General features: G+C 50.8%; 1 protein-coding gene across 3 annotated transcripts in view; it reads left to right on the top strand.

Annotated features, from left to right (window-relative positions):
* The first annotated feature begins 5,031 nt into the window (after nucleotides 1-5,031).
* Kiaa1755 (KIAA1755 ortholog) overlaps nucleotides 5,032-15,776 on the top strand; it is a 33,481-nt gene continuing 22,736 nt past the window's right edge. Inside the window, exons 1-2 of one of the 3 annotated variants that reach the window (XM_034495400.2) lie at nucleotides 5,032-5,256; nucleotides 14,277-14,474. In XM_034495400.2, the coding sequence (XP_034351291.2) occupies nucleotides 5,047-5,256; nucleotides 14,277-14,474 (408 nt within the window). In that variant the 5' untranslated portion in view covers nucleotides 5,032-5,046. Of the gene's footprint in view, nucleotides 5,257-12,369; nucleotides 12,707-14,273; nucleotides 14,475-15,776 lie in introns of those variants that run through there. The other 2 variants (XM_076930146.1, XM_076930147.1) reach the window with 2 other exon arrangements.

Here is a 15,776-nt window from a genome sequence, read left to right as displayed (position 1 = left end):
CTCACAGTGAACTTCTATTTTTCCTTCTAAACCCCAATGCAAGTGTCCTTTCCTCTGAGAAACCCTCTCTGACTTGACCTCTAGGAGGTGTGGTTGGGTTCCCTCCTCCAGACTCCAACCCTGTTTGTGCCCACAGCCCAGCTCTGTGATTCTGCCTCCCTCAGCAGTAAGTGAACTCCCGAGGGAGGGAGGGAGAAACCCTGAGCATCAGAGCTGAGAAGGATGGACTTGGGCCACTAGGCCAGGTTTCTCAGAGGGCTTGGTCCTCCAAGAAAGAGTAGGCGTTGTGAAAAAGTAATCTCTGGGGATGGGGTGGGGTGGGGAATGTGGGGGAACCTGGGCATGTGTGCAGAGTGAGGGAGGCAGGAAGGCCTAAGTAGGCTGTACTCTCTCCCCTCCTCCCTCAGCTGGCACCTCCCCAGACAAAGAGGAGCCCTAGAGTCTGTGGCCATTGTGTGAATCAACCATGGAGTCTGTTCCACAATTACAAGACACCGGCTGGGGTTAAAGGGAAAGAGAAGTTTTGATTTAGCAACCCCCAGAGCCTGTGGGATGCACACCCAGGCTGATAGTCTCTGGTCCTGGCTGACCTCTAACACTATGTCCACCCAGCAGTTAGGGGGATCTCAGGGGAGGCCCTCATTTAGTTCCCTCCTGACATTTTATGTCTTTCAGGAAAAACCTCACATCCCCTGTCTCTTGGCACACGCTGGTCCACCGGCCTGTCATTCTTTTCTCTGTCGGCTGTCACTAGTCAACACTTCCATTATCTTGAATAAACCTCTTTTCTTCATAAACTGTTCTGCCTCAGGGTATGGTGTTACAGCCATTTAAAAAAAAAAAAAAAAAAAAAAGTACCAGGGCTCCTGCTCACAGGGGGCTGCCTGTGAGACTGGTCTTGAAGGTACCCGTGACTCTGGCTTTGACTTGAGGGGATTTCTATGGATTGTATTTGCCACTCACTCAGTATCTACTCATTCTCAAGGGCCTTAGGGGTGTGGCTTGTGTCTGCTTTTGCCATGCCGGGGACGGAACACAGGACTTCCTCACAAGTGCCAAACATGTGTTGAGTCATTCTCCCACCCTACCAGGGGTTTTAAGGCAAGACTCAGAGCCGAATCCTCAGCCTTGGGAACCTGTGTCTTCTTCCATGCCAGCCCACAGTAACATTTCAGACCACAGATGACAAATGAATCTCAGGTCCATGATCACTTGTGCTGACTGGTGGCATCTGCCTGTACTGTGTACATTGAGGAGGATTCTAAGGCTGCCTCTAGGTTTCAACGGAAGTTCTGTAATTGATTGTTTATGTCTGTTCTGGACGGAGAAGGGTAAGGGTATACATGACTGCCAAGTATCTGGCATCCTTACAATGGGTACACATATTTAGCAAAGGAGTTAATGAATTCCTAATCCCATGATATTCTCCCTAAATTTGGCACCACCACCCCTTTCCCAAGATGAGCCTGTCCCCTTGGTGAGGTGTCCTAGCACCTGGCTCTCAAGTCTCAAGGTCACAGGCAGAGCTGCCATTGCTTAAGACCTGTCATAAGACCTGCTTGATTTTCACCTTTCCAATGGAGTCCTCCTCCAGGAGCGTCTGGAACCTCTGTTGCCTGCTGAGGAAACTCTGGCTCTGAGAGGCATGTGATCTTCTCAGGACCACCCAAGGACTCACCAGCAGAAAGTCTTCCCCTGTCTGCTCCCATCCTCCCACCAGCAGATGTCAGACAGGTGGGGGTGGGGTTGATTTCTCCAATGTAGCCTAGCAATTGGATGTGGTTCAGTTACTCACTGGCTGAAGAGAGAGGATGTGAATCCTTAACTAGCCCTTGGGAATCCCCTGGAAAGTCCAGAGGGACCACGTCCAGCCCAGAGCCCTTAACATCTGCCTGCCTGATGAAGCCCCAGCAGTCCTGTGAGAAGAGGTATTCTGAACACAAAAGAGGAATCTGAGACTCAGAAGGGTTTCTATGGGCTCAGACCAGATCTTGTGTGTGTGTCTGTGTGTGTGTGTCTCTGTGTGTGTGTATCTGTGTGTCTGTGTCTCTGTGTGTCTGTGTATTTGTGTGTCTCTCTATGTGTGTATATGTATATCTGAGTGTCTGTATATCTGTATGTTTATGTCTCTGTGTGTATCTCTACATGTGTATATGTGTGTGTGTCTTTGTGTGTATGTGTGTATCTGGTTGTCTGTGTATCTGTGTATAAATATGTGTATGTGTGTCTGCGTGCCTGTGTGTGGGTCTGGGTCTGTGTATCTGTGTCTGTCTGTCTGTCTGTCTGTCTGTGTGTATGTAAATGTTTGTATGTGACTGGGTCTGTGTACATGTCTGTGTGTGTGTATGTATGTGTGTGTCTATGTGTGTGTTTTTGTGTATCGGTATGTATCTGTCTCTGTGTGTATCTGTGTCTATGTGTGTGTGTCTATGTCTATGTATGTGTGTCTGTATCTATGTATGTGTGTCTGTGTCTATGTGTGTATGTCTTTGTGTGTCTGATATATGTCTCTCTGTGTGTCTGTGTCTATGTGTGTCAATGTGTAGATAGATGTATATGTGTCTATGTGTGCCTGTGTCTGTGTGTGTGTGTGTGTGTGTGTGTGTGTGTTTATGGGGACATGTAGAAGTGCACACATGAGCAAACATACTCCTGGGAGTCTGTCAAACTGTTATGCCATAACCATTTGTTCAGCACATTTTGGGAAGAACATACATAGACATACGGTGTGACGGCTGCTGAGAGGCCCAGCAGTGGACTGTACTGACACGTGTCATTTAGAGTCCATTTCATGTCCTCCTCCTCCTTCCTATGAACTCTACTCTCCTCTTGGATGACCAGCTCTTCCTCATGTGGACAGTCCTCCTGAGCACATGTAGGCTTGGCCTGATTGGATTGTCCTTCTAAGGCTTACGGACAGTGACCCAGGCAAGAGGAATGTCTGGGATTCATTCAGGCAGCACACCAAGGTAGTTAATGGAGTGGTTTCTAGAATGGAGGCCTTGTTCAGCCCAGGAATGTAGCTCTCTACCCCCCGCCCCCCCCACACTCTGCCTGGGCTCTTTGTCTCTCATGTGATGCCAGTGGCTGGGCCCGCCCCACAGTTTACTTGCAAGAGTGTCTGACGTGCAGCAAGTTCAATTTCAGCGTGCTCACAGCTTGAAGTAGTCCCCCAGGTTTTTAGGGGCTTCCAGATTATTCCCGACAATGAGACTCCTGGAACATCCTTCCCAGAGGAGAGACCCAAGCTTTCTCACAGACTCTGTAAACACCCGAGGCCTTTTCAATTTGATTTTCTCTGCTTACTTAATTCAGAATCCTTTCTGTTTCCTGTGATCCTAGAAAACTAACCCGTGTGCTACTTCTGTCTTGTTGCAGTCTGGATCTTGCAACCTCACCTCCCAGCTGAATTCTGCACCGTAAACTGAAGGCTATTTTCCTGTAAACAAATGCATTTCTATGGGGCTGTTGGCAGAGTGTTTGCCTAGCATGTACAAAGGCCCATACCCACATAAAACACAAGTAGCAGTGCATGCCTGTGACCTCAGCACTTGGGAAGGAGAGGCAGAAGGGTCAGAAGTTCAAGGCCATCCTCAGCTACATATGGAATTCTACCTCAGGCTCGGACACATAAGACCCTGTCTCAAACAAAACAAAACAAAAATAAAACAACAACAATAACAACAACAACAAAAGCCCCCCTGTCCTCTCTGCCTCTTAGGAAGGAGTTATATGATGTTTAAGTAACATCCCCAAGGGTCCCTTGGAGCCCCACAGCATAGTGAGATTATTGTTGGATTACTAGTCCAACAGCAATACACAGAGGACCAAGGAGCAGGAAAGGGTTTGGACTGGCTCCTAACTCGGGTTCCTGTGAAGAGACTAGATAATGGGGGGGAGGGGGGGAGTGGAGCACAGCTGTGCATAAGACTTAGAAGGGAAGACTTTACCACCACCATGGGTGATCTGTCTCCACTTACATGTCCCCATCGTTTTAAGCCACCACTCTGGAGGCCTGGTGTCCTGTTCTCACTGCCTAGAGCCCCATTCCCTGCTGCCCCTCGCCATTCACTCAGTTCTCTCCACTCTTAAAAAAAAAAAAAAAAAAAAAAAAAAAAGTGTTTTTCCTGCATGTGTATCTGTGTACCGTGTGTGTTCCCGATGGTCTCTGAGGCCAAAAGAGGACATTAGGTCCCCTTAGCAGATGGTAGTGAATGGCCATATGGACGCTGGGAATCGAACCTGGGTCTTCTATCTCTAGAAGAGCACACAAATCTCTCCAGCCCCCTCTGGGAGTTCCTCATTAACTCCATTCCTTCTCAGCAGTTAACTCATGGTTATTCTTTCTGTTCCTCTCATTCTGATCCTCGGTCCAGCAGATGACAACCGCCCCCCCACTCCACCGCCCCCAGGATAGGGAGTCTGTGTTGTTCTGGCTCAGCACCGTGTTCGATAATAAACGGATCAACTCCAGAGTCATCCAATGGGAAACCTAGTACAGAGCACCTCAAGTGGGGGCTTCCAAACAGCCCACCTCTCCTGCCATGATTGGTTTCAGAGCTAGGGAGTCCTAGGTCAAGACACAGACATGGTGGGTGTCTGGAGCACCCTGTCTCACAGCAATGCGGTGTCTGTCATGGTGGCTTCAAGTTCTTGAAGACTGAATGTTTGTTAGCTACCATCCCAAGCCTGAAATCCCAAGCCATCAGGACCGTCAGGACCGATGATGATCCCTGCTCCCCAATTCCAGGAAGGGATGCTATCCTCACCAGCATCGCCTCCACCGCCTCCCCATTTTACAGGTGAGAAAACTGAGGCTTGGGAGACAAAATGACTTGCAGATTGGGACAAGAAGCCAGCAGTCCTGGGTGGGGACGCTGGAGGGAGCGCTAGGTAGCTCCAGACACCCCTAGACGGTTCCGGAGGCCTCGGCAGGGGGTGCGGGGTGGGCTGATCCTGTCACCCGCAGCGGCGGCGCGGCTGCAGGGCGGGAGCAGGGCAAGGCGTCGCACAAAGGGCCGCTGTCCCGCCGCCGCCCCGCCCCCCATGGGGTGGCCCGCCTCTTCTCCCCCCTCCCTTTCGCCTCCTCAGTCTGGGTCCCCTCTCCCTCTTCCCTGTCCGGGCCTGGCTGCCCCTCGGGATGAGGCCAGGTTGGGAGTTCCCCGCTTGCCCTTCGCACTTTCTCCAGAGCTAGGCGAGCCAAAGCTTCGCGGGACAGAGAGCTGCCAACGCGGGGACCAGAGGAGCATCACCATGGTAACGCCCTCCTGGGCCTGGACCACCTTACTCTGCTGGATTTTCTCCGGCACGGCTCCCACGCCCCCCCCCCCCGTGTGTGTGTGTGTGTGTGTGTGTGTGTTTGTGTGTGTGTACCTAGAGACCCTCGGTTCCTGGTCTGGGTCGGTGCTTAATTGCGCAGCTCCCGCAATATTAGGGCAAGAGTGGGGCTCAGATCCACCCCTGGGCCGCGCGTCCTGCCTGGGCCTCTCTGCAGAGATGCACGCTTTCATCTCGCTCCAAACCAGTATGCAAATCTGAACTGGGGTTCTGGATCTTGAGCCATACAGAAAACTTGGGATGTTTTTAGCACTTTAAACTTTGTGCCGAATGACAGTGCTGTGTCCTGTAGGGAGTCTGGAATGAGACGGGAGTCAGAGTCCCCCACCCCGCACAGCACAGTGCTGGGAAAGGGCGGACCCTGAGGGTAGGAGAGTGGGTTCCAGGGAATTGCTCACCAAGTCTTGGGTGCCTTTGCTATTTTAGACACGGGAGTTTGGCAAGTTAAACACGCACATGTTGGGGCGTGAGGTCCTCCCATGGGCATGAGGTGTAGAGGCATCTGGGGATGTTGAGTGGGTACAGTACCTCTGTGCCTGGGTTCCCTGGACCGCACCCTGTGAAGGGGACCTTCAGGAGAGTTGTGTGTGCTTTTGTGCCAGCGTCTGGGAAGAATCAAAGTGAAGTCTTTGCTCAGAGTCTTAGCTCAGCTCCAGACAGGTTCAGGAATGGGTAGGATTCTCTGGAGCAATTTCGCAAATCTCTGGGGATTTGGACAGAGCTGGGAGACAGGCCAGGGCATTCACCCCTGGACTCTGATTTGCTATGCTGGTTTGGGTGGGCTTCTCTTCCTGTGCAGGTCCACACCCAGGGTTCCATAGAGAGGTGCATTCATGCTGTGCATGCACACACAAATCCCTGAACCACAAGGAGTACAAACACATAGGCCTCATGTACCTGCTTGCTCATGCTGAAATATGGACAGACACGTGTGCACACGGACAGTACAAAACTAGGCTCCCAAACTCAGACAGCAGAGGCACGTACACACCGCTTGGTACACACCACTCTAGGAGCATAAAAGTGCATCATAGGTGACATGGCCTAAGGCAGTGGCTGTCTGCCTCTCTCTATAGCAAGACCCTGTGCCAGGCACTCTATGAGTGGGAGACATACCACTCCCACCAATTCTAACTGCAGACTTGTAGCCCCTCATGGCACAGATTAGAACCTGACGCCAAGGAGCTTATGTGGCTGGCAATGTCACTCTTCCAGAAGTACGAAGCAGGAACAGCTGGAAGTCTTACCCTGCAAAGCTACCTCAGTACCACAACTCATCTATCTGTTAAAGCTCCAGTTTTGATAGCACCAGTTTATTCACTTTTCTTAAAGACAAACAAACCCTCAGTGAACTCTAGACTTTCGGGTCAAAGGTCAGACTCCGGGGTGCTCCTCAGAACAGCTGAGAAAGTATTTCCTAAAGGGTAGGACGGCCATGTTTTCATCTCTGTCTTTATTTTCATGTGTGTGTGCATGTGCTTGTGTGTGTGCATGCGTTTGTGTGGTGTGTATTTGTGTGCATGCATGTGTACATACACATATGTGTGCATGTATGTATGTGTGTGTGTGTGCATGCATGTGTGAGTGTGTATTGTGATGTGGTATGAGGGAATGCACATGCTTGTATAAGTATACATGTGAGGTGTGTATGATACAGCACATGCATGTGTATGGATACCTGCATCACACACAAGCCAGAGGAGGGCCTTTATAACTTCCATCCACTCCTTCCATCCACATCCTCAGTCTCTCCCTGAACCTGGATCTTGCACTTTATTGGCTAGGGTAGAAAAGCTCCAAGGATCCTCCCGTGTCTGTCTGACTCAGTGCTGGGGGTATAAGTGTGTGTGAGACCACACCCAGGTTATTATGTGGGTGTTGGGATCTACATCACGGTTTTCTCTTTTTCTCCGATCTTAACTTGTGCCCTGAATACTTAGACCTGGTTTCAGAATCCCTTAGAGTTCATGGTCTCTCCTGCCCCAGGACCTTTGCATGTGCTGTCTTTACAGAGAAATTCCTCTTTGACCTGTAATACCCACCCAAACCAAACCACTGTGGCATATCCGCTCACAATCTGCTCCCTGCAGCATGCCTTTGTGGCATGCATGTGGAGGTCAGAGGACAACTTTCGGAGTGGGTTCTCTCCTTCTGAGGTGGGATCAAACTGGTCATCAGGCTTGGAAGCAAGTACCTTAGCTTGCTGAACCATTTTGCTGGCCCGTGGAGGAGATTTCATACTGTGATTTTGAAGACCTATGGTTTCGTGCATGCTAAGTAATTGCTCTACCACTGAGCCACATCCCCAGTTCTCTGTCTTACTTACTTTATTTTAAGATAGGATCCTACTAAGCTGTCTGGGCCAGCCTTCAGCCCGCAACTTTCTCATATTTAGAGTAAATGGGCGAGTCCAAGAGGAGTCTATATTTCTTGCCTGTGAGCACAGGCACCATGGAAACCTGAGAAGAGACGGCAGAACTCTGAAGGGTGGGCAGGCGCTTACCTTGTATAGAGATGTACAGTGTGAGCAGAGACAGCGTGGGCCCAGGAGGGGATGCCGTAGGCTAAATGAGGAGACACTTAGAGGGGATTGTCGTGGAGGTGATTGAAATGGCATAAACACAAGACAATAAACAAAGCAAATTTACACTGAAGATGAATAGGAAGAAAAGTCAAACATTGAATAATCAAGAATAAATATTAAGCAAAGAACTAATCCAAGTGTGTGAGCAAGAAAACCTTGCACATGGGGCAGGCGGATGAGGGGGAGCTCCTGCTAGAGCTGGGTCTGTTTAGGAAGCAGGGAAGATAGGAAGGGATACCTGAGAAGCTGCTGAAGCAATAGGGAGGCACCTGGTGTTACTGAGGGCCACAACTCTGTGTATGAAAGCCTTCAGAGAGCCTCAGACAATGTTCCTGTCCACCGTCCAGGTGGATGATGTGAGCCTCTGTTTATTAATCTGTAAAATGGGGAGAAGATACCCAGCTCACAGAATCATCAGGACAACCGTGTAAAACCATGCACGGAATGGACCTAGCTCGGGCCTCGCCCAGAACGGAAGGCTTGCTCAGGGCAGCTCAGAGGCAGCACTAGGGAGCAACTTTGTCATCTCGTGACTGGTGACTCCAGCGAGAATTGTGCCCCAAGCCAGAGGCACAGGAAAGTAGAGACAAGGACAAACAGGAGACTAGGGAGGTCTTGTAGAAGCAGAAACAACTTCCTGGATGCCACATGGCTGAGCTGGACTTGAATACAGCTCTTTGACACCCACTCCTGGCCTGGTTCACTGCATCTGGGCAGCACTTCCAGTTTCGAAAGTTTGTTTATAAAGCCCTGATTTGAAAGCTGGTTTATAAAGAACTGGATTCTCACTCCAACCCCCATCCACCCACACACAGACAAAAAGCGCAAGCAATTTGAGTCGGATGGGAGCAGGCAGTCGGGGAGCTGACTTTGGGACCTCAGCCTAGACAAGTTCAAGAGAGTCCCAGGAAGCTCAAAGCCTGACACCTGCTGGGCAGCAGCTGGCTCACAGATCGGCTTGCTTTGGCCAATCTTCAAAACGCTGGGAAGCTTACTCACATCAGTAGATCAGATAGGACAGGCTGCAGTGTCCCAGACCTATTGCTCCTCTGGGGTGGGTGGTTGGGGGTCCTCAGCAAGGGTCGGTGGTGTGCTTTCTCACATTCATCTGCTTCCGTTTCTCACAGGCAAGCCCCCTCATGAGACTGTTCCCGGGCAGGAGTAGGGACACGGGTTGAGGTCAGACCTTTGAAACTTCCTCAGCAACTAAAGATTGGTCCATTTGGAAACCACATCCTTACCCCACACCTTCCGGAACAAAATTATATGGACAATTCTAGAAGGGGCCTAGAATGGATATGCCCAATGCTTTAAAAAACAAAAGAAAGAAAGAAAAAGAATAAATATAATACTTTTAATAATTCTTTGAGAATTTCATGCAAGTATACAATGTATTTTAATCATATTCACTTTTCCCTTTTCCTCAACTCTTCTCAGACCATCTCTTCACTTCCCTCTCCCTCCTAAATCTGTAGCCTATGGGGTTTTGTTTTGTTTTTGTTTCTTTGTTTGTTTCTTTGTCTTGCTTTTATAATCAGTGGAGTTCAATTTGTGCTGCCTATATATTCACGGATGTGGGGCCATCCACTGGAGTTTGGTCCATCTACTTAGGGCTAAACTCCCTCAAAGCAAATAAACCCTACGTCCTGCAGAAGGCCTCAACTGTCAGTAGCTCCTCCTCAGCAGGGGAAGGAAAGCCGTGAGCCTCCCCCCACTTGATGCTGGAATGTGGACTGGCTTGATCTTGTGCAGCCCTTGTGCAGGTAACCACAGATGCTGTGAGCTCATGAGTATCTGGTTCTGTCATGTCCAGGAGACACTGTCCTTCCTGGCAGTTCTGGGGGATGCTCCTCTGGAACTTGTCTAGTCTGGGATTCGAAAAGCAGCCTGGCATCTCCAACCTCTAGGTCTTAAAACCTTTCTGCCTCATCTTCCATGATGGTCTGAGCCGTCGCTACGACATCTCTGTATGGTCTCGTATGATGCAGATGTTCATTTGTGGCTGAGCATGCCACAGACACTTGTCCGCACGTTGACCAATTGTGAGCTTCCGCCTTAACCATAGTCAACTGCAGAAAGAAGTCTCTGAGGAGGTCCGAGCACCCCAGAGCCTCCTATTTATAAGTGTATTTATTTATTGCCTGTAGCCAAAATCACCTGGTGACTTTTATAGTCAGTGTCTAACCTTTCCTAGGTTTATTTATTTATTTTATGTGTATGAGTACATTGTTGCTGTCTTCAGACACACCAGAAGAGGGCATCAGATCCTACTACAGTTGGTAGTGAGCCACCATGTGGTTGCTGGGAATTGAACTCAGGACCTCTGGAAGAGCAGTCAGTGCTCTTAACTGCTGAGCAGTCTCTCCAGCCCCCTTTCCTAGCTTTTTGTTTTCTTCTTTGTTTGTGGTGGGGGATGGAATATTAGGCAAGTGCTTCCCAAATCCCAAGCTGCATCTTAGTTTTCCCACAGAGCAGAGGGAATGCTAGGACCCTGCCCACATCAGCCCTTCCCACAAGGAGTAAGAGGAGGAAGAAGAGGAGGATGGTGAGGAGGAGGAGGAGGAGGAAGAGGGAGAAGAAGAGGAGGGAGAAAAGGAGGAGGAGGAGAAGGAGGAAAAAGAAGAGGAGGAGGAAGAGAAGGAAGAGGAGGAGGAGGAAGCAGCCAAGCCAAATGAGACTAGAATCTTGGCTCTGCGGAGCCAGTGGAAAGATCTGGACCTTTAAGGCAGTCCAGCGCACATCTCAGAAGGCCCAGTTAAGAACATCTGGCAAGGCCATTTAAAAAAGGAGCCAACCTTAAAAGCACACGATCACACTTTTATGTTTTCCCCCTGGTTATGAAAGCCATACTCAGTGGTTCCAGAAGGTTTGGAAAATGTACCAAGCTCAGAAGAAAATGAAAAGGCTGCCCTGTGAGGCCCCTGCCCTCACTACCCTCGGGGTAACGGTGCTTAGTGCCCACTTGGGTTTTGTCTGGGCCTACTCACATTCTGTGGATTACACTGTACAGAAAATTTTCTTTAAAAACATTATAACAGAAGTTGGCTAGGAGTGAGTCTCTGTGTGGGGGTGACGGAACTCTGGTACACTGAGTTGGATGATGATTGCAAAGATGGATACACGGGTAAGAGTCTATCTGACTGTACACCTTGCATTTGCAGATTTTGCTTGATAAAATGAACACTTAGGACAGCAGTAGAGCAGGCCCACTGCAAAGCTGCTAAGACAGATGCGTGCAGCCCAGAGCAGTGGTGCACACCTGCAATCCCAGCACTCAGCAGGCCGAGGTAGGAAGTGGAGGTCAGCCTGGGCTACACAGTGAGTTCAAGGTTAACCTTAGCTTCTGGTAAGAACCTATCGAAAAAGACTGAGGACTGGAGGCGTGGCTCAGTGGGAAATATGGAAGGGTGTGGTTACAGTTTATTCTTGCCTCTCATGCACAGACCCTGGGTTCCAGCTCAGCACTTCAGAAAGAAAACTAGGGCTCCATTTCATGAGTCCATCTCTGGCTGGGGCGCTGAGCTCTACTTGTGGCCCTGGTTGCAAAGGGGGTTCTGTCTCCATCCTTTTCAGCATCCATTCATGCCTGGCTCCTACAAGGAGCAACTGTCTGCTGGGCTGGGCTGGGCTGGGCTGGGCTGGGCTGGGCTGGGCTGGGCTGGGCTGGGCTGGGCTGGGCTGGGCTGGGCTGGGCTGGGCTGGGCTGGGTTGGGCTGGGCTGCCCTCACTGGGAAGGAATGGAAACCCATCTATCAAATTTCACAGCAATCATTCAGAGTCTGGCAACAAAATTTAGACTCCTGTGGTCCCAGGCTGGGCTGCCCAGTTCATTTGTGATGGCAAGGGGCCAGCATTCCTCCCTCCAGCCTCTGGGGCCTTTACACCATGTTCTTCCTGAATCCTTGGACAGTTCTAAGACCCAGGAGACCCTGACTGGTAGATAGTGAACCACCAAGAGTATAGCCTGTCTGCTTGTCACAATTTCCCACTCTCCAGCCACCTCTAAAGGTGGCTAAGGCACGTGGCAAATTCGGGCAGCCCTGTGTAAGCCAAGGTCAGCTCAGTGGGCAGACCTTGCTTTTCCTCTTGTGGTTTCTTTAGGCCACGAGTATCCTGGGCAGACCATTCTGAAAGGAGTGGACCCCAGACAGAGCAGGCAGCCAGAGGCAGGGAAAGAAAGCCAGCTGTCTTCACCGCCATGGGTCTGGGTTGGATCTGCACTGTCTCTCTCACTAAGACCCTGGGCAAGGTTGACTCTGACCCTTTACTTGCAAAATGGGAATCTCCAGGTTAGCAGTGGTAGCACTGGAGGTGACACCAAGCAAGAGACTGTGAGTGTAGGTCTGGTACACAGCAAGTTTCTGGAGACTGAATCAATCTCTCTCTATCTCTCTCTCTCACTCACTCTCTCTCTCTCTCGCTATCTCTCGATCTCTTCCCCACCCCCTTTTTCTTTTGAGGAACACAATTATGTACCTTTCTGCACAGTGGCTAGATGTGAAAAAAAGAAAAACAACCAACCAACCAAAAATGACTTTGTACTGTACACATGCTGAAGGCCATGTGTAATTACATTTCCCAAACTGAAGCAGCCAGCCAGGCTGCAGGTGAGGTCTGGAGAGGGCAGGTCTCTAACCAAGGTCACAAAAGAAGACAGAAGAAGCCAGGTGTGCCAGTGTTCCAGCATGGAGTGGGGCGCATGGCATGAAGGGGTGCAGGCCCAGGGACCTACTGTGTTTATGTCCTTGGCCGACACGTATCATCTCCTCCTCTCTCTGTCCCCAGGTTGGTGGCTGTGTTGGTCACTTTTATATTGCTGCAAAGGCACCACGACAAAGGAGACTTATAGAAGAAAGAGTTTATCTGGGAACTCACAGTTCCAGAGGATTAGCGTCTATAACCACCATGGCAGGTAGCAAGGCAGGAGACAGGCTTGGTGCTGCGGTAGGCGGTAGCTGAGAACTCAGTCTTACCTACAAGACCGAGACAGAGAATGCCAAGTGGGGATGGCTCGAGATGTTGAAACCTCAAACCCCATCCCCAGAGACACACCCCCTGCAACAAGGCCACGCCTTCTAATTCTTCCCAAACAGTTCTACCAACTGGTGACCAAAGTATTCGCCTATGAGCCTGTGGGACTATTCTCACTCAGACCATGGCAGTGGGGAAGCAGGGGTTGGGTGGGCGGGGCTGAGCCTACAGGCCTGGCAAACCCCTTCCTGTTCCACCACACTAAGGACCCCTCCACCCCCCTGCTCTGAGGAGTGACTTCCCCATTCCCACCCCATGCTCTGCAGCATGCCAGCACGGTGACCTGCCTTCCTCTAGAGTGCAGTTGCAGGCATTCATTTCTTCATTCATTCACTTATTCTGCCAAAATGATGGGGGGGGTGTGGCCTGCTCTGCGTAGGCCACAGATGGGAAGGACCAGGGCCTCTCTCTTTGGCTTCAGAATCTGGTTGAGAGTGAACTGTGCCTTCTCACCTGCCTCAGCATCTCTGCTCTATTACAGTCAGTCCCTATTTGCCTGTACTCACAGGCTGTGGAGATTTGGATTTGGGTACCTTTGGATGCTGTCCTGCCTGACCCTCTTGCCCTTTAGGGACCAGAAGTCAGTGTGGGAATTTTCTGACATGGTACCAGAGGAGGGGGACATCTGACCACACTGGGAGGAAGCAGGTGTAAAGTCTGAGTACCTTCCAGAACAGCCAAAGGCTGGTCTGGGTCTTGAAGTTAAATTAAGAGGGTGTTGCCAGGTGAGGTGAGAAAGAGGCAGGCAGGTGTTTGGGAGGAAGGGCCGACACTGGCAGAGGCTGAAGGTGAGCTAGAGACCACTCTTATCATGGTGGAGAAACAGACAGAGGCGACAGAGCTGGGGGAGGCTAGTGTCATGCACAGTGGGTAGAACTAAGTTGCTGGATGCCTGGTGTGTTAGAGTAAGTTTGCTCTGGGGTCCTGACGGAAGATGGCTGGAGTAAAGAAGTCTAAAGGCTGGTGAGGCAGAGAAGGAGATTGCATGAAACTGGCCATACAACTTGACAGGGGAGGGCTCATAGGTGGGTGAGCTGGAGAGGGCGAATGTGATCTGTCTGCGGTCCGCTGGGGCAGGTGTCAAGAAGGACATGCAGAGGACATGCCACCATGGGATCTGGTTGGGTTGTGGGGCCATCACTGGGCAGAGGCAGGGAGACACGAGAATTGGAAAGTTCCTGAGTTAGGCTGGGGTAAAGTGAGCGGCTAGCTCTGGCCGTGGGAGTCAGCAGGGTCTCACTCACAGGGCTCTGAAGATCACTGGAGTGGTCACTGCGCCTGCCCACACTGTTACTGTAACTGTTCTCCCTGCTGTCCCCAGCAGGACCCTTCAGGCCTTGACATGGCCATCCAGCATGCCCTGGCAGGGCTCTACCCACCTTTCGAAGCCACTGCCCCCACTGTCCTGGGTCAAGTGTTCCGGCTTCTGGACTCTGACTTCCGGGGAGATGGGCTGAGCTTCCTCTTGGATTTCCTCATCCCTGCCAAGCGTCTGTGTGAGCAAGTGCGGGAAGCGGCCTGTGTAAGTTGGGGAAGGCCTGGGCTGTGGTAGCAAGCTCCCTTTGGAGGCCTGAGGGCTGGGATTGAAGAGAGAAGGAGATGGGCAAGGTGTGTCTCCCCAACAAGAAGTATGGTGGCCGTGGGCAGAGTTCCCAGGAACCACTGCTGATCGGAAGGGAAAGGCCACCCCTCAGTAGACAGAGAAGGTACTTGACTTACGGCCCTCTGACACCTAGGGGCCAATGGCATTTACATTCCATCAACAGGGGGAAAATCCAGGCATCTATGGACGTTGCCTGGTCTTGATGGGCCTGCCTGGGTGCTGGCACCAGGAGTGGTACCAGCTGGCTCTGGTCCTGGTGAGGTGGCTTCCACAGAGGCAACAGAGAATGTTTCAGAGCTTGCCCAAAGACACTGTCACTTTTAGCCCTGAAAACCTCTTGAGATTTCAGGGTGGTGACTCTCGGGGAAAAGTGGAGAACCAAACATTTTAGGCAGTAGTGAAAAACAACGTAGTCCCTGCTCAAGCTGGGAGCTGACCCCAGTCAATCCACTTGAAGATACATTCTGCTTCTCTCTATTGGCCTGTGGCTATAGCAGCTGTAAAGAGAAAAGTCCCAGGAAGAATCTTTATTGGCCAGACTGTGGTCATGTGACCATGGCTAGACCAATCACTGTTGACCAGAGGAACTGGGTATTAAGATTGACCAGACCCCTGAGTCATTCATGTGCTCTATCTCTGTGTCTCTGTCTCTGTCTGTCTCTCTCTATCTCTGACTGCTGCCTCTCTGTCTCTGTCTATCTTTCTGTCTCTGTCTGTCTCTGTCTGTCTTTGTCTCTCTGTCTGTCTCTGTCTCTCTGTCTCTCTCTTTCTCCTGTTTTAGAGCAACAGTGAGGCGATCACCAAGGAGTCAAACTTCTGATTCTCCCTGCCCTCATCCCTTCAGAAGTTTGCCAGTGCCCCTTGAGCAATTGTTAGTTAACCTGAGCCCACTGCCACCCCGAACAAGAGCCATGCTGCCAATCCTAGGAGCCAACGCATCTAGTGGGAAACCCCACATGGCAACTGCACCCGAAAGGGAGTAGTAGAATGCACTGTTTCCCAGAAGCCTTTGCCCGTGGTCTCTCCATGACCCCTTGACCCTGATGCATGAAGATCCTCCTCCCCACCCCACCCCCTTTTCCTCCTCCTGACCAGCCACACAACTGTCACTTTGTTTGGCTGACCAAACCACAAGTGCAGGCCTGTAGACATAGCGCAGTTGGTAGAGGGTTTGCCTGACATATGCAAAGCCCTGGGCTTGCATTCATCCACATTAGATGC

The sequence above is a fragment of the Arvicanthis niloticus genome, chromosome 2, assembly GCF_011762505.2.
Source record: "Arvicanthis niloticus isolate mArvNil1 chromosome 2, mArvNil1.pat.X, whole genome shotgun sequence".
NCBI classification, from domain to species: Eukaryota; Metazoa; Chordata; class Mammalia; order Rodentia; family Muridae; genus Arvicanthis; species Arvicanthis niloticus.
Note: the sequence above shows the minus strand (reverse complement) of the source record. Positions and strands in the feature narration are given on the sequence as shown.